Here is a 26,195-nt window from a genome sequence, read left to right as displayed (position 1 = left end):
CATCCACTCAATGTGCAGTGGCAGTCAAAAAAGCTAACTGAATGTTGGAAATCGTTAGGAAAGGAATAGATAATAAGACAAAAAAATATCATAATGCCTCTATGTAAATCTATGGTATGCCCACATTTTCAATGCTATGTGCAGATCTGGTTGCTGATCTCAAAAAAGATATATTGGAATTAGAAAAAGATACAAAAAAGGGCAACTAAAATGATTAGGGGTATGGAACAGCTTCTATATGAGGAGAGATTAATAAGTGATAACTAAGGGGGGATATGATAGACTCATGGATAAAATCATGATTGGTATGGAGAAAGTAAATAAAGAAGTGTTATTTACTCCTTCTCATAACACAAGAAATAGGGGTCACCAAATGAAATTAATAGGCAGCATATTAAAAACAAACAAAAGGAAGTATTTCTTCACACAACACACTCAACCTGTGGAACTCTTTGCCAGAGGGTATTTTGAAGGCCAAGACTATAATAGTGTTAAAAAAAGAACTAGATAAATTCATGGAGGATAGGTCCAACAATGGCTATTAGCTAGAATGGACAGGGATGCAAAACCATGCTCTGAAGTGTCCCTAGCCTCTGTTTGCCAGAAGCTGGATATGGATGACACATGAGGGATCACTTGATGATTGCCTGTTCTTTTCAGTCCCTCTGAAGCACCTGGCATTGGCCACTGTTGGAAGACAAGATGGCGGGTTAAATGAACCATTAGTCTGACCCAGTATGGCCATTCTTAAGGATACCTGGGTCCCAACCACTGTACCAATCAAGGGTACAATCCGCTCACTTCCAGACTGAGGATGCACACCTCCCCCTTTGTCTCTCCAGATGCTTGGGTTCTAAATCAAAATCATACACTGGTTGGGCTCCCATAGACCTATGAGCCCTGGTGTAACTGCACCACTTGCACTACTGTAGTTACGTCACAGAGTGCACCAGAGTGGAAAACCCCATGAGTTACGGTCTCATATCTTACACTGAGTATCATTACATTTCCTGTGACGTTCACAACTTTTATACCTCTAACCTACAAGGCAGGTACCTTATTTGTAAACAGAGGATGCACAAGATCACTTGGGGTAGAGCTATGAATAGAACCCAATTATTTAATATAACAGAATTAAGCGCTGGTCTACACTGGAGAGTTTTGTTGACAAAAGTCAGCTACTGTTGACAAAACAGTGAAGGTGTACAGACTAAAATGCTCCTCCCATCGATGTAATTCCCCTGCAATGCCAACATAATAAAACCTCCTCAATGAGAGTTGTAGGGCTTATGTCAGCTTAGTTAGGGTGATGCAGTGTCAATGTAGACACTATCCCTTACATCAGCTTTGGAACTGTCATTTTTCTCAATTTCAATTGACAAGAAAGCCTCCTGGAGAGCTGAGCAACTGGTGTCACTCATCTTGGGCTGGGAGCCAGAGAAGCCCAGGCAGCTCCCAGCCAGGACAGCCTTGTTAATTTCACAACTGAGCCATGAAACTGACAAGGCTGCCCAGGCTCCCGGCAGGGAGGGAGTGGGCAAAAAACCAGGGCAGCTGGACCCTACTCCCCAGGGATGAGAAGCCCCAGGCAGCTTCACTCTGGGAACAGGGAGGAGGGGAAGCTCCAGGCGGCTTTACCTGGCTCCTGGTGGGAAATGAGGAGAGAAGCCCAGGGCTGGCTCCCAGCAGGAAACGGGAAGTGGGGAGGGGGGCAGCTCACCGAGAGCCTATGGGGTTCCAGCAGAGAGCAGAGAGACCAGGCTCTCAGCTCTCCACACTGCCCGTTATAGGTCAGTGGAAATGCTCTTGGTGAGGATGCACTCCACTGATCCAAGGAGAGTAGTGTGGATATCAGCCACTGCAGTAATTACCGCAGTGGCTGTAAATCGACCTACATTAGGTCGACTTATTTTTCTGGTGTAGATAAGGCCTAGGTCTTATTACTTTTACATGCTCTCTTTCAGCCTGACTGTGCAGAATCTGCATGACTGGCTATGCTTTCTATAAGCACTGCATCACACTCTGCTCTTAGAGACAGGAAAACAACTCAGGAATCATGATACTCAACATCCCACTGCTGTTTCAGAGACAGTTCTGTAATCTATTAAAAAGTGCAAGCATGGCCCCCTGTTGAGTGGCTAGTCCACTGAGAACAAGAGTCTGTGGATATGACTACATTGCCGGGGCTGCATGGATCAATGCAGCGTGATCGATTAAGCATGCAGTGGAGACCCACTCAATCGATCCCAGAAGTGCTCTCCGGTAAACGCCATTAATCCACCCCCCTCGAAAGCAGCGGCGACCGGTGGGCATGTCTCGTTGACACAGCGCAGTGGAGATGCTATGGTACAGCAATGTAAGTCAGCGATGGGAGCAGTGTAGAGCAGGTCTGTGTCTACCACCAGTTCATCCTTTAACTCAAGTGGAAGAAGTCCATGCTGTGGATCTGAGCACCCTCAGTTTCAAACCCTACTATAACCAAAGTGATCACATAATTAAGGACTATCATAATACACACAAGGGGGCAGAATTAAGATGGTATGGGTAATCTTACTTCTGGTGATACCTCACTTCGGTGTGTCTGATTTTGCAACCGTAATGTTCTTTTAATTTTTTGTATGTGTATTACCTCAGTATGGTGTGTTTGCACTTTTGAAAGTCAGGCAAGTGTCTAAATATAGTTTTGGAAGCCTAACTTAAAGCCACGACTTCTGAAAATAGGAACTTTAATGTACATGACTGGAAGTGATTGGAATTATACAGCTTTGGTAGTACAAAAGAGAAGTATTTGCAAGCAGTTTTTTCCTCAAGTGAAGTCTAATCACAGTATGAAGTTTTAAAGTTTATATTATTTAATAGTCATTTAAATTATTTGTACACTAACAATGAGACTTTTTCAAACATGAAAAAACTTCATTTTCCACCTCTCTTGACTCAAAACACATGAGCCTTCTCTCAAAATGCATTATTACTCATCAGTTGTATTACCAAAGTACATAGGAGTCTGGTCACGGACCAGGATCATGTTGTGCTTGGCATCATACAAACAGAACAAAAAGACAGACTGTAAGCTCTTTAGTGCAGGAACTAGGTGTAAAACAAGAGACCACAGATGGATGCGGATAGACCGATGGAGTACAAGGAAACAATGAAATGATATTGGTCACTATGGTAGGCTGTAGTGTTACCATACCAGAAGCCTGTCCACTGTCAAGTTTCTGTTAGGCTTCATGGCAAAGGAGAGTTTTAATGAGGATTCTAAAGGAGGGTAATGAGTTAGTTTTGTGGAGATTATCGGAGCTTTTCCCAAACATGAGGACTAGCATGGGAGAAAGCCACAAAAGGTGCTTGTTTGCAAATTTAACAAATGGGTAATGGAGGCTGACATGGGCCAAATAGAAACAAGAGTCGACATTTTGATACTGAATGAGAGATGATAGGGTCAGGATAAGTCATGAAGGGCTTTGACAGGGAAGATAACTAGCTTATGTTTGATAGGATAAAAAGGGAGGCAATGAAGGAAACCAAAAAGAGTGGGATGATAAGGTCAAAGTGTCGAGCTAGCAGCATTCTGAATGGATACCAGAAGGGCAAGATTGCCTGTGTCAAGGACAAAGAAAAGGATGTTAAGCCACTCATGCTAAATAACCTACATATTTTGCTCCCAATTTAGGTGAGCAGTTTGTCATCCTCACAGTCAGCTCTGCACTGAAAAGTTGAGTTCTCTACATCTCTGTAGATTCTTTACAACTTTGACATGATACAACATGTTATTTAGACACATGCTCTTAGAGTGTGATCTCACTCCTATTAGAAATAATGGCAATATTCCCGCTGAATTCAGTGGCACAAGATTGACTTCTTAAATCAAAGATTACAGACTTGTTTTATATTTCCATTTAAACTGTGCTTTTTACAGTTTGTATTAAATAAGTCTTGTTAGTCCAACTAAACTAGTTCCCATTGCTACGCTAGTCTACAATAACCCAAGCCATCATTAATATCATATTCCATTTTAAACGTACACCACATATGGCTGACCTCCAGTCCTGCCTTCTCACCAATATTCAGCCCTGTATGTTTGCTACTGATACTACAATACTGCAGAAAAGCAAGTTAGCACAGATAAAAACTATGAAAAGGTCTACACTTATTCTTTTTCCCAAATACATTCTATCAGTGTGATTTAAAAAAAAAAATCCCTATAATATTAAGTACACCTCTACTATAGGGAAACTATATTAACATACTACATCTAGAAAGACCTATATTAATGGTAATAGAGTTTTTCCCCACAGCTGATATGACAAAAATTTGTGCGTACAAGTCAGGTAACTGTATGCCTAACAAATGGTCAGATAAACAAAAGCCAGAAACAGTGGTTGTCTTGAAGTACGCTATATTGTTCCCATTTCCCCACACCCCCTGAGTAATGATCTTCTTGGCCACCAGTCTACAGTGCCAGAATACCACAAATTTTTAAGTCTGTATGTGTCACAACAAAATGGTATGACTAAGCTGTGGTACATTGATGAGTGCGTGCAGGAAGTAGAAAACCACTCCCAGATTAAGTTTTGAACACATTCTATAAATAGCAACCAACCAAACTTTTGAAGGTATGAAGTGACTGAGCTACTAACAAAAATATGCCATCTCTCACTGTAACAGCTACTGTATCAGAGGATTGCAAGGTAGCAAATACTGTGCCTATATTTAAAAAAGATTTTAGGGGTGAACTGAGGAATTACAGAGCACCAAGTCTTACATCTGTATTGGAAAACTGATTTAAATGATAATAAAATATCTGAAAGATTATATGATAGGGTTTAACTAGCACAGTTTCTCCAAAGGAAAAATCATGTCTCACTACTCTATTAGCATTCTTTGAACACACCGGTGAAGTAGTTGATAAAGGAGAAATGGCTGATAAAACTTAGACTTCCAAAAGATTTTGGATTAGGTTCTCCACAAGAAACTACTAAAGAAAATAAATTGGTATGGGTCAGAGGTAGAGCATTGCCCTTGGTCAAAAACTGCCTAGTAGACTGAAAACAAGAGGTAGGATTATATGATTGATATTCATCATGACAGCAGGATGCCCTAAGATTCTGTAGTAGATCCAGTGTTGTTTAATATATTTATTAATGATCTAGAAAAGGGAGCAAGTAGTGAAGTAGCTAAACAAATAAATGACAAAGCTATGTTAGTCAAAGATAGAAAGGACTGGGATCAACTTCAGAGAACTAACCAAGCTAAATGAATGAGCAATTTGAAGGCAAATTGAGTTCAATTCTGATAAATGCACATGAAGGGGAAACAAACTACTCATACATCTTACAAGGTTCTTAGCTAACTGCTACCATCCCAGAAAAGGAACTCTGGCTTTTTCATAGACAACTCAGTGAAGACTTCTATTCAATGTGCAGCTGTTGTCAAAAAAGAAAAACAAGATGTCTGGATGCATAAGGAATGGAACAGAGAATAAATCATAAAAATATATTAAAATGACATATTAATCAATGATGCAGCCTGCTCTGGAACAATATGTGCATTACTGGACACCACACCTCAGAAAAGATACTGCAGAATTAGCAGGCATTCAGAGAAGGGCTATGAGGATGATATGGCACGTGAAAAACTCAGACTAGAAAGATTGGACTGATTACCTTAGAAAGAAAGAATCATAATAAGAGTATATTAAATATTGAATGGCATAGAGAAAATACACCAGAACGAGGAGTCAGTGAATGAAATGCAAAAGGTAGCAAATTCAAAACTGGACTAAAAGGAAATACTTTCACACAATAGTTAATTAAACTGTGGATACAAAATGGGGAATAACTGCTAACCAGTAGTACTGCTGAAAAGGCTCAAGGGATAGAGTTGGGTTTAGAAAACCTGACTGGTGAGGAAAAGTTAAAAAAAACTGGGCATGTTTAGTCTTGAGAAAAAGACTGAGAAGGAACCTGATAGTTTTCAAGTATGTTAAGGTCTGCTATAAAGAGGACAATGATCAACTGTTCTCCTGTCAACTGAGGGTTGAACAAGTAATCAGCTTAGTCTACAGGAAGAGAAATTTAGGTTAGATATTAGGAAAAGCTTTCTAACTATAAGGATAATTCTGTAAGGAATATTAAATGTTATGCTTCAAAGTTAAATACAATCTCTGTTAGAAATCAGGATGAAACCTAATGTGAAGGACCACATTATCCATATCTACCTATTAAGGGGTTCTTACACCATCTGTGGAAACTACCGGTGCTGGCCACTATCCAAGATGTGATACTGGACTAGATGGATGTGAAGTCTGTTTCAGTAATGGAATTTCTAGTTCTTATGTTCTATCTTACAATTACTTTCTTGTTCAAAAGTCTTTCTATCTGACATGAGGATGCACAGAATCCATTATTCATCAATCATTCCACAAGTGGTTATCTAGTCTTTTGGACACATTTTGACTGTTGGTGTCTTCAAATGACCCAAGTACAAAGAAAGGCTCGGTACTGCATATCATATAATGTTTAAAGATAATTTCTGATAATTAAATTGGCAAAAATCCCCTTACAAGTATCTGCATGAGAGGAGGGAAAAAACCTGTATTAATGCTGACTAATATCCTCTCAATACTTACATGCAACCTGTTTTCGTAGATTCACTGACAATTTAATGGATCTCTACATATGCTTAACAAAGAAGTCTGATGATTATATTTAAAAACTTTTGTCATCCAAACATTACATAGCAATAAGTCATAGGCAACATCCCAACACATACTGCTTTTAACAATCTTTCCCCACAGGTTATTCAGTTCAATAAAAATTGTAATTATTGTGGTTTTATTCTTTTAATTCAAGGAGACGGTCAAAATCCTCTCTCTCTAATATCTAGTCTATAATGGTCCAGAACAGAGTGTAACAACACTGGAGCAGCACAGTGTATCCATGGGAGAAAGCATCCTGTATTAAACTTGAATGATTTCCTCTTACTGCTTCAGGAAAGTTTCAACCTTTGGAAGAAGCTATGTTCAGCTGTTCTCTGTAAGGCAGAAGTTCACAATAAGATGAGGTCTTGGTGGATGATAAAAGAATCCTAAAGGACTGTTTTCTTTTAACTGAAGACTGCAAGGCGAAAAATCAAATCATCAGCTATATTATCAATCTCAATAGTGAATCTGTATGCTATAGAAGTATCTGTATGCTTCCCCATAGAAGCTTAAGTACTTGTGCTTATCTCCAGTGTTCCCCTGTGAGTGAGAATACTGAAATTCACAAGAATCCATATTCTTGTAAATTTCAGAAGCTTGCAGAAGAACAGGGGATAGCTCTAAAAACATGTTGGTGCTTAAAATTAGGCTTGGCACAACGATTTTTATTTTTTATAATTTTCAATTATATCAATATACCTTTTAAAAGATTTATAGTTGCAGAAAATTATGAGGGGTCAAATGATAGAGGGTCAGACAATTGTTTAATGACATTGGTCATTGAGATTAAACAAAACTTTATAAAACAGTTACTCATTTGCAATAATGTTGTTCGAGATGTGTTGTGCAGATACTTCACTTTAGATATGTGTGCACCCAATGCATTCAGGTAGGAGAATTTTGCCAGTAGTACCATTAGGCGGTGCGCGTAACAAATCTCTCCTTGTGCACCCAGCCAAGTGCATAAAGGGGATACGTCTTCCACCTCTCTCTGTTCCATCTCACCACTTGTGAAACATTGTCTGAAGTAGTGTGGAAGATGGGAGGGTCATGGAATGTATAAGTGCACATTACATCTCAAAGAACAGTTACTGCATGAGAGAAGCTTTTTTTCTCTCCTTCGAGTGATTGTGCGCCTTACATTGAATGTTTGGTGACTCTGTAGCAGTTCCCATATAGATGGTGGAACTTTGGATCATCTCAAGAGCTCTGAGTGATAGCATAACATCTTGAAAACATATGCACAAGAGACCACATTGTTACTTTACAGATGTCTGTAAAAGGCTGTTAATCAGAAAGGCTGAATAAGCAGGCTAAGCCCTGGTTGAATGAGCCATTATTCTCAGAAGAGTGACTTTCACAAAGTTCAAAACAATGTTTGATACAGTTAGAGAGCCAGTGAGATACGCTGAATTGGTACTGTTGTCCTTGGATTCTCTCAGCATAAGATACAAACAGCCTGCTACAGGCTTTGAACAACTTAATGCAGTTGATGTAGAATGCCAAAGCACTATACACATGTAAGGTATGAAGCTTTCCCTTAGCCTTAGATGAGTGTGGCTTTGGAAAGACTGGAAGCTGAAAAGATTGGTTCATGTGGAAAGCAGATACCAACCTTAGCATGAATTTAGGATGTAGGCTGAGAGAAACTTTGTCCTTATAAAAAAAACCATATAGGAAGGATCAATTAGCAGAGCCTGGAGTTCCAAAAACTCTTCTGGTAGAAGCAACTGCCACCAGAAACTCAGTTTTCATAGATAGTGGTTCCAACAGAGACCCCATTAATCTGGATAGGACAGGTTAAGATCACACACTGGATACAAAAGATACAGGATGACAGAGACGGACTAAACCTTTCAGAAATATGGACACCAGACAGCAAGAACAAACACATATCCTCTAGTAGTGGGTGAGCCACCGATATGGACCCTAGATGAACGCTTACAGAGCTAATCAAAAGGTTAAATTACTTATTGCATTTGGAATAATCTAGTATAGGACTAATGTCCATGCAATAGAATATTAGTCTTATATTAGACAGGATAAGATGGCTCCCAAATAGAAAAATATCTTCCATTTTGCAGAGTAGGTGGTCCTAGTGGAATCTTTCCTGCTGTATGGCAGGAGAGCCTCGACATCTCTAGAGCACAGTTTCTCATGATCAATTAACCAAAGATCATTCATGCAGTAAGAACATGAAGGAGAAATTGAAGATTTGGGTGCAGTGACTAACTCTGGTTCTGAGATAGAAAGATCCTTTATCAGAGGTAACATTATTGGAGGGCTGATGGGGACTCGATGCAGGTTTGTGAACGAGCATTGTCTTGGTCAACATGGCGCTATTAAAATCAATGTTGCTTTGTTTCATCTCAGCTTCACTATTACCGATTACTCTGAGGAACTGGAGACAATGCATTTAAGTAGCCAACCAGACTATGAGAGAAAAAGGGGACTGTGACTGAAACCAGACTGTGGACTGCCCATGAGCAGAATTCCTGCATTTGTTGTGGGGATTGGTCATGATCAATCTAGTAATGGGATTCCCCACTGCTGAAAGATCTGAAGTAGTATGTCCTTTCTGATGGACCACTCATGACGGTCCACAAAAAGCCCGCTGAGGGAGTCAACAACAGGGTGGATAAAACTCAATGATCAAAAAAGTTGAATTTTAATTTAAATAAGATTTTTTTTTAAAATCAGTACTAAATTTCTCTCTTTTAAAAAAAAGAGTTACAACTAAATCTCATCACAAACATGCTAAACCTACACTTACAGTCTCATAAAAATGAATTAATGGTTCTAGTCTTCCAGCCTAACTACCAGCTCTTGCTTCTTGAAAGTTCTGGGCTTTCAGTTTCTGTTTCTCAGACGACTAAAGTCACATGTGCAAAGAAAGACACAGGCTGGGTAGGACTGTTGTTGTTCTGTGCTTATGTGGTGGTGGAGCTGGGCCAAGCAAGGAAGAGGAGTTAGTTAAGACACTGTTAAATGCAGAGAGAATATTTTCATTGTTAGGCATTATTCACTCAATGCTGCAAATGTAGCAAAGATGAGAAGATACTTAGAATAAGAAATGGAAGGATGCTCCTTAATAACATATGGCTGCAGTGCCCATTTAATGCATCTTTTAGCCGAAGACTTAAGTATGTCTTCTCCAGGAATAAAAGAAAATGTTGTTGAAGTTGCAAAATATTTCGGTAACACCCATTTTGCTTCAGCTTCACTAAAGAGAGCACAAGGATCCAAAATAATTCTTCCTCAAGATGTTCGATGGAATTCTGTGGTTGATTGTTTTGAACAATTTATTAAGAACTGGCCTATTCTCATAAAACTTTGTGAAGAAAACCATGATAAAATAGGTGGAAGTATCTCATCCAAAGTAGCTAACATTGGATTAAAGAGGAATGTAGAGGATACGCTCAGTATGCTGAAGCCTATATTCATAGCATTAAACAAACTTCAGATAAATTGTTGCTGAGTTGTTAATGCTGTCAAAATTTGGAACGCACTTCAAGAGACATTGAAGAACGAAATATCTCAGCAGAAAGTTCAACTGCAGGCAATAAAGAAGCGAATGGATCAAGCACTAACTCCACCTCATTTTCTTGCAAACATTCTTGACCCCAGATATAAAACGTACACACCTAACTTCTGAAGAAGATGCTGCTGCCATGGCATGGGCATCTCAAAATCACTCCTGTTATGCTAGTCATAATAAATGTCAGGGCTGGAGCGGAACCACTTAAACAGTACATGTTTACTGATGATGTTTTGAACAAAGTCACTCTCCTGAATTGGTGGAAATGATTAGCCAGGCACCTTGAAACAGAGTTCCTTCAGTTGCTAAGCCAACTTTTCACAGCAGGAGCTTCCTCTGCAGGCACAGAGAATATTTTCATCGTTTGGTGTCATTCACTCAAAGCTAAGAAATCGTCTGGGAGTTGAAAAAGCAGGAAAACTCGTATTTCTTTTTCAGTCTATGAATAAAAATGACAGTGGGAGTGTGGAAGATGAGAGCTAGTTGTAGAAGTTTTAAGGACAGCGTCGTTTAGTGTTGTGACGACTTGTCTGTTAGAGTTAATAAAATTTGAAAATTAAAAATTAAAAGTTTAAGGACAGCTGTCAGCCAGCAACTCAGGAGACTGTTGCAACTGCACATGTGAAACATTTATGTAACATTTAAGATTTAGTTTAATAAAATAGAAGTGCTATTGTAAGAACTAAATCTCACACACAAACACCATTCCTAATGTACTGCTGCTGCATCTGCAGCTTGACACAGGTAATGAGTACTATGTACTATTTCCTAAATTAATAAAAATCAAGTTATCTAAAAAGTTACACAAAGTATACCCTCTTAGATGTTGTAAAATGCTGTACTGAGTTGTAAATTAGAGATGTTTTAGTTATCAGATTTGCACCATTGTTTAAGAAATGTGTGAAGACATATCAGTGGGAAACTAGATTTAAAAATCAAGGATTTTTTTGGTGATTTAAAAACACCTTGATTTAAGTCAATCCAATGTTTTTTTTCCTCTTCCAGGAGATGGAAAGCTTTTAAAGAGACACCGTTCCTGATCCATACATTCCAAAGGAAGAAAGTTTCTGGACATAACTGACTGGATTTCACACTGCTTTGTCTGAGATAAAACATGGCACTACCTAATTCCTGATAGTGAGCATAAACATCTCGCTTGCTCAGTGAATCGCCCACAGCTCCAGCACATTGGTCATGCCAAGAAGTCTCTCTCCACACAAATGAGCTTATGTCCTCAGTGTGCTGAGGTGGGAACCCCAATTTGTCATGGACACTCTGTTACTAGTGTCATGGTCAGCTCCAGGACTAGAAAAGGAACCCCTTTGCAAAACACTGCATCACCACGAATCTAGGGATCTAAGCACTTGTGCACTGCACAAAAGAATATTCTCCAAGCGAAAGGTAGACAAAAGGACAGTGTGCTGCCTTCCTGGACCAAGACATGAGACATCACTAAGACTGGAGAAGCTTCTAAAGTTGATGGGCAAGGATCCACTGGTGATGGTTCATATCGGCAGTAAAAATACTTCATAATGGGATATCTCACAGATAATAGATGACTTCAGGGAACTTGAAAACATACTGAAGAAGAATATCCAAATGGTCTCAGAGATCCTTCCTGTCCCACAAGCAAAGGAAGACAGAAGGCAGAAGATTCTGGAAGAAAACTGCTGACCAGAAAAGCAGTGGAGGGTTTTGATTTGATGGAACGTTGGTTCTCCTTCTATAGGGAAAGATGTCTGTATAGTTTGGATGGCCTCCACCTCAGTAGAAAGGGAACCAAGCCCCTCAGGAACAGGCTGGCATTAAACTAATAGCAAAAGGGAATAGCCTAGAGACCTCAATTGGCAGATTTTCTATTGTGTTTTGCAGGTCTCTTGGGATTCTTGATGCCTGGATCTAGGAGGATCATGTTATATCAATCGCAAAGGCCTTGGATAGTGCAGCCGTATTCACTGAATCAGTAGCTGCCTGGAGTAAAATCCTTGCCATGAAGTGTCCTTCAGAGACTAAAGCCGTAAACTGCTCTCTGCCAGAAGACTATAGTTTGTACATAAATTCAAAGGATGCAGAAAAATTAAAATTATACTTGGCCAAAAGAGCTTGATAATTGGCCATCCTTATTTGAAGCACTAATGTGGAATAAACCTTTCTTCCACCAAGGCTGAGTCTCTGATGCTGCTTGTCTTTAGGAGTGGATTTAAGGTGTGAATGGCACAAGCATGCATTCGCTGCTGTGCCTACCAATGACCTGGGAGTAGGATAAGTAAAGAAGTAATCAAAGACCCTCCCAGGGACTTGATAACGTATAACCACTCTCTTGGCAGTTGGTGATATGGACTAGAGTCTGCCAGAGAGTTTGACAGCTCCAGAAAAGCCGCATTAATTGGAAAGGCACCCCTTCTCGAAGCCAGGATCTGCAAAAGGTCAATAATGGCATGTCCTGATTCTCTTAGATGAGTTCTACCTGAATTCCCAGAGAATTGACCACTTACTTGTATCATCAAATCCTGAACTTCTTGTAATTCTCTGGGGAAGAGGAGTAAACTCAGGCATGAGCATATCATCCACAGACAATGAGAAGATATGAAGGACATCTACGGGCTCCTCCATTATTCCTCCTTCCTCAATAGGATCCAACCTGGATAGGGGAGGGACTGGTTAAGGAATTGATTCCAGAGTCTTCTCAAGGTAGAGAGAAACTCTCTTTCCTCCCCCAGCATGAGACACTGATGAGAGTCCAAATTCTCTTGGGGACCAGCCATGACCAGTAAGGCCAAGCCAGGTATTTCATGGTATGGGTCTTCCATGGAGCAGGACATCACATAGTGGCTTCCTAAGACCATTCCCTAGGTATCAAGTCCCTGTTGCAGTGCCGATATGGTGATATAGATGTGTGTGGTGGGAACACTTGGCCCTTAGGCTCAGTCTGGTGAGGAGATGTAGGATTCCTCAAGAAATAGAGGGCTGGCCCCGCTGAGGTTAAAGGAGGTCTCACTAAAGGAGACACCCTCTAATCAACAGATGATGCAGGATAAGGTGGTCAAACCACCAAGGACACAATCAGCGCCAACTGTGCCAGGGGAGTCAGCCTAACAAAATGGAGTGATGACGTCAAAGGTTCTGACAGTGCCAGCCATGTTAGCAGAGCAGACTGCATCAGCAGCGTCAGCCTCATTGGTAGTGCTGACTACACTGACAGTGTCAACTATATTGATGTTGCTGATTGCTGAGCAACACAACTGCACCAGCGGTGCTAAGTATTCTATGCAATCAGAACACATGACAGTGCCGTTGGCTCTGGATGTACTGACCGAGCCAATAGTCCTGAAGAAGCTGAAGAGTGAAGAGTCCAGTAGAGAGAGACATCAAGTCTCTTCTGAGACAAAGACATGAGGAGCTGAAGGCACTGAGATAGGTAGGTACTCTAGTGAAAGAGCTTGGTACATTTGCAATGCTGAGAAAGTCTGGAGTGCTGAAAAAGGGCCTGGGACAAATGAAAGCACTGTACCTCAAAATCCCAGAGAACCCAGAGTCAACAGCGCTGTCTCAGACAGAGCCAATGTGCTCTTGTATTTTTGATGTGCTGAACCAGTTCCAAAGGCCTTACTGGACAACTTCTTTGATGACCATGTAGATTCTGAATGCTTCTCAGGATGAGAATGATTAGAGCACTTGGATGAGGCAAGGGGAGAAAATGAAGAATGAAGTTTCTCACCCAATTTGCGCTTATAGTCCTGTGCTAGAGGAAGGGCACGCCTGATTAGAGTCTGTTGCTTAAAAGTTAGGGTCTGGTTCGGACACTAGATGCACAGGTCTCATAGCATCCATCAGATGGATCATTAAACAACAGTCTGCTTTTCATTCTAGTGGGAAAGGAAGTACAAACTGAGCAAGAAGGTAAAATTGGGCATTTGTCCCTCACATGCCTTGCCCCTAAACAGGTTGAACATCTTTCTTGTCTATTCAGGACAGGGAACACATCCCTGCACGTAGCACATTGTTTGAAACCCAGGGATTTCTTCATAATTAATCCCCAGGATTTACTTTAAAACTAAACTAGCTAAACTAACACTAAGAATTAAACTAATCCTAATATAAACAACTATTTACAGAAATATTTTTAGAAAGCTGGATGAACTACAAAACTATGGGGAACTCAGACTTGCCATGGGCTGTGAGAAGGAAATGAGAGAATGGCGGTAGAGTCTAGACACACCCACTTTACAGCCTCAGCTGGGCACACGTGCCACCTAACGGTACTGCTAGCAGAAATCTCCAACTTCAGTGCACCAGGCACACGCACACACCCAAAGCGGAATGTAACATGCACAATCACCTGAAGGAGAACCATTAAAACACACGTTGTCAACATCACATGTCAAAAAACACAAAGTAAATATCTTGAAATCAAACTCTAAGTTCTCAAGTAGCATTTTTCTTACTTTGCCTACCTGTAAATTGGATTATCATACTTGGATATATATATTAGTTGGTTTGTGTATGTGAGGTGAAATCATCATTGTGTATGTGAGGTGAAATCACCTAGCATTTACTGATTAAAAGTCTAATCCTTCCAAACCTACTTAGAATTCAATCAGCTCTGGGGAATGAGGAAAGAAGGAATAACCATTGCTTTCCAGTGACCCCTGCCAGCCAGTACAGGAACAGTTCCTGTTTGGCTGCAAGAGCTGCTATATCTTACCCTGCTGGGTATGCGGGAATAGGCTCAATTGCTCCATCAAAATGAGCAATGAGGTCTCTTAATTCAATTACACTATATGTCCATGCCCAATACCATTAGTGTTTCCTTGTTTCCCCATGCATTTGTGAACTTATTGAAACACTTGAACTATTGTAACACTGAGCCATTCCCTAAAGTAGAACTAGCTTATAATGTTACATCCCTGGAATAACATTTTTAAAAAGTTATGTACCGTATAATTCATTTTTCCTACAAACCCACACTGAATTAGTGAGAACAGAATTCTTCAAAGTTGTTGCTCAGATGATTACTACCGGTAGAATGTGAGTTTGAATGTTTATATTTAGAGTAATGAATATATTGGCATAAAAAAAACCCACATAGCAACAGAAAACCTAATTACATGAAAATTCCATTTCACATATGAATCAGGATCTTAAATGTAACATTTCCAAACAGTATCCTGTTTTCCCTTTTAGTACTGAAAATAGTTTGCAAAGACTATATAGGATCTATAGAAATAAATCAAAACTTTTAAAAGTAAAATAAATGTTTTATATCTTACATACATCAGTTCCTGAACTCCTTACAGAAACAAAAATAAGTTTGTTGAGAAAAAGGATAATCCTTTCCAGGGAGCTACAAATTAAGCAGCAAAGTAAGGCTGTTCACCAGAGCCAACCAAAGCCCCAGAAAAAAATAAAATGCACATAGCCCCTCACAAAGAGACACACACATATAGAGGAAACCAAAAGCAGCATACAGAGCATTAAAGAATTGTAATACATAATGAGAATATATCCTGCCATTTAGTAATTGCAGTAAATATAGCTAAAAATGGTAGCCATTCACATACTGGATTAACAGATTTAGATCCGTAGGAGATGCCCTAGTTGAAACAAAGATGCAGCCATCTGTTTTCTGGAATCAACAGAAAGGAGTAAATTGATAGATTAGTGAGGATACATTCCAAAACATGTAGTTGTATCACTCTTGGAGCAGAGTCCCCAAGAGGCTATGCCATGTCAAAATAATAACACTAATATTTACATTTTCTACAACCATCTTTTATCAAAGAATCTCAAAATACTTTACAAACATTAATTAAGTCTCACAATGCTCTTCAGAGGTAAATCATATTACAGATGGGTATTTAAGGATCAGAGAGGTTAAGTGACTTGCTCAAGGTCACATAGCAAGATGCTGGCAGAGGTTGGAATAAAAACCAGAATTCTCAATTCCCCATTATTATTTCTCAATCACTCAAAAGCATCCTAGGCACCTGATAAAACAAGTAAAAACACAGTCCTTAGTCTAAAGAACATACAGCCTGAAATTTAAAAAACGTAATACGTGAGATCATAAACAGACAAAGGGGGAAAGGGACAACAAAATTAAGGCAGGTACACAACTTGACAGTTTTATTATTTTGCTCTTGTTTTAGCTATCTTCCCTCCACTTCCTCAAAGAAGAGAGGTCAGAAGGAGTTTTAGGGGAAATTTTCAACTTGGCTAAGGAGGTGGCCTGGTGAACAGTTTCTGGGAGGGAGAACTAAGCAGAAGGGGCAGCTTTGAACAGAGGGGTTGTCAGTGTTGGGGTGAGAGGGGAGGGAAGAGAGGGGATAAAAAAATAAGCATCAAATGAGTAGAAAGGATGCAATGTATGAAGCAGAGAATATGAATGGAAGCCAGGTCAGAGATGAAAGCAGAGATTGTGTGATACAGGCCTTAAAGCAAGAAAAAGGGGTCTGAATGTGATTTCCATCACCTGCTCCACCTATTGAACCAAATTCTTCGACTCCAAAGAAAATGAGGGTTATTCACAGCAGCCCTACAATTAGGCTTTTCACATAGCACCTATGAATAAGGAACCAAGCATTTGTTCAGGGCTTAAAAAATGTAAGAGTACTCCTACTAACCGGAAGACTAAGCCCACCAACCATAGGCCAATAAGAAAGACTGCAGGAGTCACCAGTGAGGTCCAGTAACAACAGCTCCAGGGTCTTGGGTACTGCTCATACAATAGATATCCCAAGCAAAAGCAGACTGAAAATGACATAATCCTCACTCCTTGTAAAGCCTCAACATCCAGAAGAATAGGAGCAACAGACATGAACTTTACCTGTGTCAAATTCACCCTTGTGTTTTGAGATTATGATAAGCAGTGACAGCACTGGAATTGTCCATGTGCAGACTGAGGCAGTCAGTATCATACAGGTTTGTTCTTGGACAGGGTATCTGTGCAACCATAGTGATTAAAAACATAATTTCAATAGCTAAAATCCTAAATTCTGTAGGAATTAACAGCACAAGCTCCTTCATCCACCAGGGAACCAACTATATATTTCAAGACCTGAGCTAGCATACTATTCAGAGGATGCTTGTGTGACTGGTTTCCCCATGATTCAGTCACACTGCTGTACGACTGTGTGTGTGGGGGGGGGGCCTCTCCCCCAGGCTGCCAGCCCCTCACTCCCCCTTCCAACCCCGTTCCCAGGCTGCCAGACCCTTATTTTCTCCCCCACCCCTTCCCTGTGTGTGGAAGCTTCTCTATCACACACACCCGCCACTGCCAGCCTCTCATCCCCTGTAAAGCCCGAGCCTCTCCCCTCTCCCCCTCCTCAGACACTAATATCTTATCCCACCCCCAATATGCAGAGGAGCCAGAGCCAACCTAGCTCCCCGACGCACGCGGTGTGCGTAGGCTCCTCTGCCCCCTCCCCTCCCGTGAGTAAGGAGCTTTTCCCCTACACCCACCCCGGTAACCGTTGGGGGTTCGAAACTTACCGGTTACCCGGCGCCGCGATGAGGCGGCAGCGGTGCGAGCGCGCGCCGCAGACAACAGCAGCTGGGCGCGCGGGGGTAAAGAGAGGCAACAGCTGGGGAAGCGCGAGCTCGAGAATGAGGCAGCCAGCAGCAGCGGCAGCAACAGCGCGCGGCCAGGACTGAGGGGAGGGAACAGCGCGCGGCCGGGACAGAAGGGATGGGGGGTGGGGGGGAGGACAGTCCATCAGGCGAGGCTCCGCCCCAACCTAAGGAAAAAAATACGGAGTTGCGCCATCACGCATCAGTTACCATCCCCCAATTTAAGTTGGCTCCTTCCCCTTACACTGCATGGAGATGGGCGGGCGCTACGTTTGATAGACGACTACCTTACCCAAGGGGAGAGGAGATGAGGCGGGGTTACGTTTGAGGGGCACCACCACAACGCCAATTTGATTCCGGACTCGGTTTGATTGACGTCCCGCTCCCTGAATTGGCCGGAGGAAAGAGGTGGGCGGGCGGAGTATGACTCGATCGTCTTTTATACCCAATGGGTCTGGCGCGAAGGCTGGCTTCAGTAAGATGGGCACCTGGCCTACCTATTAGATGTGGCACAAAGGCGGCTTCGACTTGATCGGCCGCTCTGCTGCCCAATGGGCATGGGGCGAAGTCCGTTCAGCGTGTGAATGGGCTTCTCTCTGCTAGCCAATGGGCGCGCTGCAGAGATGGTCTGAGCGTCTCGCTTTCTTTCTCCCAGAAAGGGGTCCCGCCTCCCCCACCTGTGCCCGTTTGTAGGCCGGGCCGGCCTTCCCCTCCCCTCAGTCAGGGCCCAGGGGCTGGCGCGTGCCTGCAACGTGGGATGAGCCAAGGAGACCCTTCGAATCGAAGGGAGGGGAACGGCTCTGGCCTCGGTCGCGGGGTGAGGACGGAGGCGGCGGAGCGTACAGCCGGGAGCGGCAGCGGCTGCTGCGCAGCTCGGCCCGGGCCTGCCTGGTAGGTACAGGGAGCGGCGGGGGCGCTCGGCTAGGGAAGAGAAGCCTCTCATCTCCCAGGCGCCGGTTTCCCAGGGTGGAGGGACGGGGCCCGCTGTCGTTGCGGGGGCTGAAGGCGGTGCCGAGGGCGGGTACGCCGAACAGGCTGCGAAGAGGCGGCTGGGCTCAGCGAGCGCCCTGCGGAGAAACGTGAGAGAGGGAGGGCGAGAGCTGCTACGCCTCCTTTGGGCACGGAAGGGACCACGCTCCGCCCCCCACCCCGGGCCATCTTTCGCACCGAGGGGCGGCTTGGATCTTGGCTGGGGCGGAGAAAGCCCGCCCGGCTGCGCAAGGGGCGAGCGATAGAAGGCACAAGGCAACGCGTAGCCCTTGGAGCCGGGGGAGCTGCGAATCCACCCACGGCGGAGATGAGCGCGGTGGCCAGCGGTGGAGACCCGCGCGCGGCAGGGAACATCAGAGACTCACAAGCCCCTTCCACCATAGCCCTCCCCAAGGAGCCTTGCTGACGGAGAGGCAGAATACAGGCGCTGCCGTGCCTGCTCCAGGTAATCGCTGGGGGGAGCAGACCGGGGAGCGTCTCCACCGCAGCAGCGGGCAGGTCCTGAGGATTTCATGATGTCTGCAATGAATTCCAGAACTCTGCTCCTCCTCATTGGCTAGGCCTAAGAGCCGGAAACGCTCCTAGACTCAGGCTTGGTCTACACTTGATATTTATAGCGGCATAGCTCCCTCAGTCAAGGGTGTGGGGGCCGGGGGGGAACACGGACCTAACCCCCACTGCAGATGTATTCATCTATCAATATAGTCAACATAATTCAGCAAGGTGACAAAAAGCCATCAGCATAGGCTGTCTCCACTATAATCATATGGTCACCACAGTGTAGGCATGGCATAAGGGTTTATTTATGTAGGGAGTTAATCTGGATTAAACTAATTTGGAATATGGCATTTATTTGGGAGTAGGAGTATCCACTCATTACATTAATCTACTTTAAATGAACACCCTTTATTCAAGATCAGTTTTTAGGGACAGATAAGCCCTAATATCCCAAAATAAATGGGCTATCCATGATTCTTGCTCTCAGTGCCTTAAGGCTAGCAAAAGGAGGCTGTGAATATGAAGTATCCCAAATAAAGTAAATGACAATACTACTTGTGCCTGGAAATTGAAAATAACTGTACACGGCCAAAAACACAACAGAAGATGGTATTTCTTTCCACCTGGATAACCATTTGGAGTTAGTGAATGTGGTTTTTGTCCCCAAAATATTAAAGGTTAATTTTTAACTAAAGAGAAATAAAATGCTTTAGCATTGAAAAATAGATATGTGGCTAAAGCCATTAATAGGGTAAAATGCCCCTGTTTTGATTTAATCGGTTTCTTGAATTATTCTTAACATTCAGTGTTACAGGAATGATGTTATTTCTTGAAGTGGAATATGCTTTAAAACATTTTTTTAGGATATCTTGTACTTTTGAAAGTGAATAGAACAGCTTGTTTGTTTAAAAAAAAAAAAAACTGTTTAAGAGCCCAAATCATTAATAAACTCTGTAGAATAAGAATTACCAATACTGTAAGCTTTTCTTACCTGCCAAGGTCTACATTCAGATTCTACCCTTGGGTCCATGCATCAATATTTCCATTAAAATAAATGTGAGTTGCCCCAGACACATCCTTCAATAGCAAAATTTTGACTTCAAGAAACCCAAAAATAGACAGGATTTTCTGCATTCCTCCAGGTCATGCTCCCTTCATCCTTCTGTAGAGTGGAGCCTCCATGCATAGTTTTTAAACTCCTCATTTTAGACTATTACCTTTTTCTGTAGAGCAATCCCTGTGAGAGGGCATTCCCTCATGACACAATTCCACTGGAGCCTTGTGCTGGGAAGTCAGGTGGAGGGATATAGGCTTCTACAAGATCTACAGGGAGCTGACAAGTTAGGGGTAGACCCTTTATCTCAAGGAGACACCCCTTTACAGGATGCCATGAGGAAACCTCTAAGGAATTCTAATAGAGATTTCCATGTTTTGGGAGAGAGGGAAAGGAGGAGAGATGGATGATCTAATCACTTGTTTTAGATTACTATTTTTATGGAAGGAAGCTGTTCTTTTTGGTATATGTAAGTGCTTTGGATAGACATCTCTTGTCAAGTACTCCTTCTCTGAAGAACATATTTAAACTGCCAGTTCTTATTCACATTTTTCTGTCTAATTTTTCTCTCCCATCAGTTTTGCTCATAATTTTCTTTAACTATGGAAAATTAGCACTTTTGAAGCACCAGCTGTATAAATTATTAGTTGGGACTGCCCTCTTTGTCTATGTTGGATATAATCAGGTCAAGATCATTGGTCACTAGGCAACTTCCACTCCAGTGATTAACCCCTCTTTATCCATCATAACGTGGTCCAAAATAGTTTGTGTTAAGAGTTGCTACAACTTATGATTATTTTCTATGTTTTACTACCAGCTGCACAAGACCTCCATCTCATGCCTCCCAAATTGTAGTGCTGCATGACAGCAATTTTTTTCCCTATACATTTAAAAAAAAAAAGATATAAAAGGAATAACTTAAGCTGTTCTTAAAATGTCCTCTGTTTTGATTTGATGGTCTATAACAGATCTCCCCCGTACCTGTTCCTGCATTTTGGTAGACCGCACAATGATACATATACAGTCAAGATCCTGTAGTACTGCATTATACATAACTCTAAAACAGATAAGTGTCATTAATATAGAATGTCACCCTCCACCACTCTATCCTTCCTACACAGGTTATAATGAATGATGGAGATTCCCATCCTCTGACTCATCCCAAAGTTTCAGTAAGGCCAATATCAATTTTCTATTTATTGAGAATTTTCAGTTCCTCTGGTAGGAAATAATGTGAAGAGAAGAAATTAAACATCTGTTCAATGTGTTTGGAATGTGTTGAATTTGAGTTTGTACCACATTTGCCTCCTTCACTCTCAGCTTTCTCTGTTAGGTAAATGCTCTCCTGGCTGCTTCATCTACTCTCTCAGTGAGAAGATGAGTCCCCTATTGCCCTCGCTTAGTGAGATGCAGGCTGTCCCATTTGTAGTGCCCCCTCTCCCACTGAAACATGGCCTACGCTTCCCCAAAATATCCTGTATGACACCAGTAGTGCAACCAGCAATTAATCTCCATTATTTTTCTGCCTTCAGCCTATGAGACCAAAAGGATCATGAGCATATCACTTGGTCTTATCACTTCTTCAGCTTCTGTTCAAGATCTCTCCAGTTTTTTTGTAATCTGTATAGTTTCATGCGATGCCAAGTCATTGGTTCTAATGTGTTTCATCAGCAGTGGAGACATGCCAAATTATTTAATAATCCTATATAATCATGCAATTACATGTCAAATTTTCGCTCCAGGGAGACAACACACCATCCTGTTCTTTGTGGCCCTTGCTGAGCTCATTCTTCTTAATAAGGAATCACCAATGACATCATTTGCATTTTCAGGATGATTGAAGTACCTGTCACAAGGCAAACAGCTACCAAAGTGCAAGGATGCCCACCCATCAGCTATATCCCCTGTAGCTTTCTGTTCCATTCCTCCAGAAACAAAGTTCCTTGGTAGTTGACTCACTGGTCATCTGATAACTCTCTGAGATTTCTAGCCAGGCTTAATGTGTCCTAGTGGTCTGTCTGGCTTTGGGTTCCTATCTCTCTAGTTCCGTTATTGCCAATCCTTCCCCTGGTGGTATCTGTGGCAACAATTTCTGAATCTGGTTAGTCAAGAAGTAGTCTCCTTCTTGGATGATGTGCATTTTTGAAAGTTGCATTTCCAGACCACATCTCCTTGATAGTACCCCCAACAACCAGTCAGCATTCTTGATGTTATCCCTTGACAGCAACTTGTGGTGGTTATCCCTTTCTGTGAGAATTTGGAATCAGAGCATGTGGGAGAATTACTTGCAGTAAACAATGGATCTCTGCACTCTAGAGTGGATAGGAATAGCTTTTTCTTTCTCCTGGGTAAAGCTCTTTGCCTCTTAAAGATTAAGTTAAAAAAGTTGTACAAATCTGAATGTGCTGTTATGCAAATTAGGTCCTCTTTGGGGCAATGGGTATAGGTTTTGACTTTCTGAAATCACCCCAGCAGAGGATGGAGGGAGAGAAACAGTGGAAGCAGAAAAAGCTGTGTGACCCTGGCTCTAAAATATATTTCTGAAGGTATGGGTAAGAGAGGTTGGGTGTTCATGAAATCACTTCTCTTTCTTCCCTGCTTTGAAATTTGGTCTCTACTTTTATAGCAGCAGGTTATGCATAGGGCTGTATGCAGGAGTTCTCAGGACTCCAGCTCTTGACACCTAAAATCATGAGCAAGAGGAACTGTGAATGGGGACCAAAATAAACTTGGATTGTAATTGGGTTCAGTTTGTGCATACATACCATATCCAGTTCAGGGCGGTGTTGATTTTTGACTAGGTCCCTATAAGCACTTCTGTAATACAACTGATGTTAGAACCTATACTAACTGTGCAAGGATTGGGCGCCAATTGGCTAAGTTATCACAAGAATTGTCATTAACCTTTATTGGTTCCCCTGAAATTATTCAGTCTGAGTTGCAGTTTGCAGGACATTTCAACTAGTGTCTTTGCTACCTTGTGCTTACTCTGCATTTTACTCCTTTGATGATATACGCATTTCTACAAGAGCAACATCCATTTTAGAGAAATGCATCCTAGCTGTGCTGTGGCAGCAACTAAGTAACATAACACCTTTGTGTGTGTCATAGTCCTGGAAAAAGTGATGCTAATGCATTCAGCCTTGTACAAACCAACCAATACAGTTCCTTCTTTGAAGAGACCAGAATCTAGAGAGAGTCACACAGCAGACAGATTGCACAGAGAAGGCCAAAGATAGGGGTAATTTAGGATTAAGGCTTAAATTCAACTGTAAATTGCTGTATTAGCTCTGCAGAATGTTTTGTTAGGGAGAAGAGAAGATGTGGGCTTGGACAATTGGCTTACAAAGAACATCCAGGTTTATGAGTAGTGAATGTTTGGGAAGAGGACCAAAATTAAAATGGCAGGGGTTAAGACTTTTATCATTGGAAGAACAGATTCATAAAAGGGAAATGTGATAAATACAGTGTGACAGGTTCTGAAAGCAAGAACAAGAAATGAAACTTTTGCATTTGAATCTTCGATATATTCCAGATGTTCTTGATATATCATTTTTGACTTTGTTTTTCCCTTGTCTTAGGTGGTTGCTGATAGCTGGGGGACAAAAACCTCCCTAACAAAGCTGTTTAAATGAGAATGTCCTTGGCGCAGAGAGTGCTGCTCACATGGCTTTTCACATTACTCTTCCTGATCATGTTGGTGTTAAAACTGGATGAGAAAGCACCATGGAATTGGTTTCTTATCTTTATTCCAGTCTGGATATTTGACACTATCCTTCTCGTTATGCTAATTGTAAAAATGGCTGGGCGTTGTAAGTCTGGCTATGATCCTCGCAATGGCTCTCAAAACATTAAGAAAAAGGCTTGGTACCTCATCGCGATGCTGCTTAAGTTAGCCTTCTGCCTTGCCCTCTGTGCTAAACTGGAACAATTTACTGAAATGAAACTAGTGTATGTCTTTATCCCCTTATGGGCCTTACTCATTGGAGGAATGATTGAGCTTGGTTATAACATCTTCTATGTACGAAGAGACTAAATTGTAACAAAACTTCAAGTTGACCAGTACCAAATTACTGGATCATTCTCCCTTGGTACAATCATAAGCTATATACAGGGACTACAACTGTCAATTTGAAATTTTTATTTAACAGGCTGGGATTGAAGTAGATGTGTTTGGTTCTTATTTCAGAATTGTCACAACTATTCTCATGTAAATAAAGTGTTTTACCTCAGCTGTGTTTCTAAACATGTTTTTGTTGAAACAGCATTCATGCATTTGTCTGACACAGCGCTTCAGCATCTCACAAAACTACTAGATCGTCCATTCTAAATTCTGGGAGGAAGATTGTTTTCCCAGATATATTGTATTAGTTCTAAAAAGCTGCTTACAGTAGTTCAAATACAGTTTTCTATAATGTACTAAATTTGCTTTTGACATTTACTTGCAACTGTTATTGAAATGGGGCTGATGGCCCTGACTATTACAAGTGCCTGACACTTCACATAAGATCCTGTTTTTCTGTAACACTGCAGGCTGAAATTACCAGTGTGTATCTGCCTCACTTATTTTTTAAATTAATTTTGATTAATCTAATTCAGTTGTTTCTGAGACTGAGGTTTTCTTTTGAAAGCTCTACCATGTCTGGATTTTGGAGCAAGGGATTTGAAAGAGGGAGGGAGTTGTGTGTGGCAGGGATATGCCTGTTGCCATTCTCCATGATCATCTGCACAAATTTGGGCAAGTTATAAGCCTTTTTAAAAAAAAGGTTACACATGTTCAGTAGAGGCTTGAGCTAAACATGGTAGAACTGGTTCTCATTCAGACTACTCACTGCCTACTGCTGACCAGATTGTGCATGCACCATCCCCACAAAGCCTAGGCAACAAGGGTGAAGTCATACTCTCCCAGTAATGGCTGCTAGCTGCTATGGGGTTAAGTGCTGAAAATAAGACCAGGGAGCTTCTCTCTCCCAGACTGTCACTGACCTACATGCTGGCACATAACCCGTATAGAAGAAATGGAGAGGGGACAAGATGCAGACCTCCAGCAGTGTGGTGTAGACAGGTAGAAGGAGCCTGGGGCTGGGCACTAGACCTGGCTGGATAAAGAGGGAACATCTGTAAGCTGGCAGGTTTCAGGGAACTCATAGGCTTGGAAGAAGGAGAAACATCACAGCAATTGCTCATTTTGGCAATGTTTTGTGGGATAGTAACTCATGCTGAGAACTAGGGCTCAGGATCCCAGCATGCAACTGTCTCCATCCCATGTCATTCATATCCCATGATTTTTGTACCTTGTTAAAAATCCCACAACTAGCTGCAGCACTTTACTATTTCTGCCATTCTGACAGCAGTATGGAGCCCCCAGAGTTTTGCACCATCCTCATGAATGTTGCAAATACATGATGCTTCTGGATCTGCAGACTCTAGGAAGTACCTCAGAAACCAGGGCTACAACAGGTTCTTTGAAGACAGTTTGCTGAGGGATGTAGCAGAACCCATTTCAAAGTTAGTTGGTATCATTCACAGCATAGCTGCATACAGCAGAGTGCTGCTTCTGTGCCTGGAAATACACAGCGATGGGTGGAATCGCATCATAATGCAGAATGATGAGTAGCTGCAGAATTTTTGATGCAAAAGGTCACATTCCTGGAGCATAGGGCAAGCTCACCCCAGCCCTCTAGCACAGACACACAGAATGAGAGCTGCATTAACAGTGGAAAAATAAGTACATGTATTTGAATCCTGCAATGCTGGATTGCCACCACTCCAAGGGAACCCAGTTTGGAGTTGGAAAGTCCACAAGTGTATGTTTGATTTGTATACCAAATGCAGCTACTCTC

General features: G+C 41.9%; 2 protein-coding genes across 6 annotated transcripts in view; one reads left to right on the top strand and one right to left on the bottom strand.

The window, feature by feature from the left end:
- PHTF2 (putative homeodomain transcription factor 2) overlaps positions 1–18,215 on the bottom strand; it is a 165,334-nt gene extending 147,119 nt beyond the window's left edge. For 3 of the 4 annotated variants that reach the window (XM_067564534.1, XM_067564536.1, XM_067564537.1), the window contains exon 1: positions 17,733–17,874. The gene's annotated coding sequence lies outside the window, so the exon portion shown is untranslated. Of the gene's footprint in view, positions 1–17,732; positions 17,875–18,102 lie in introns of those variants that run through there. The other variant, XM_067564535.1, reaches the window with a different exon arrangement.
- Positions 18,216–18,451: 236 nt separating this feature from the next.
- Positions 18,452–24,645, top strand: TMEM60 (transmembrane protein 60). 2 transcript variants are annotated; one of them, XM_067564533.1, is made up of 2 exons: positions 18,452–18,701; positions 23,934–24,645. In XM_067564533.1, exon 2 carries the CDS (start codon positions 23,984–23,986, stop codon positions 24,386–24,388), a length of 405 nt encoding a protein of 134 aa, XP_067420634.1. In that variant the 5' UTR covers positions 18,452–18,701; positions 23,934–23,983; the 3' UTR covers positions 24,389–24,645. The 2 variants fall into 2 exon arrangements, with proteins under 2 accessions (XP_067420634.1, XP_067420633.1); XM_067564532.1 differs by having other exon boundaries at positions 18,452–19,245.
- The last annotated feature ends 1,550 nt before the right edge of the window (positions 24,646–26,195 follow it).

The sequence above is a fragment of the Emydura macquarii genome, unplaced genomic scaffold, assembly GCF_026122565.2.
Source record: "Emydura macquarii macquarii isolate MOO-44397 ecotype Brisbane River unplaced genomic scaffold, CSIRO-AGI_Emac_v2 contig_2636, whole genome shotgun sequence".
Taxonomy (NCBI): domain Eukaryota; kingdom Metazoa; phylum Chordata; order Testudines; family Chelidae; genus Emydura; species Emydura macquarii.
The sequence above is the reverse complement of the archived record's forward strand: the minus strand, read 5'-3'. Positions and strand labels throughout refer to the sequence as shown.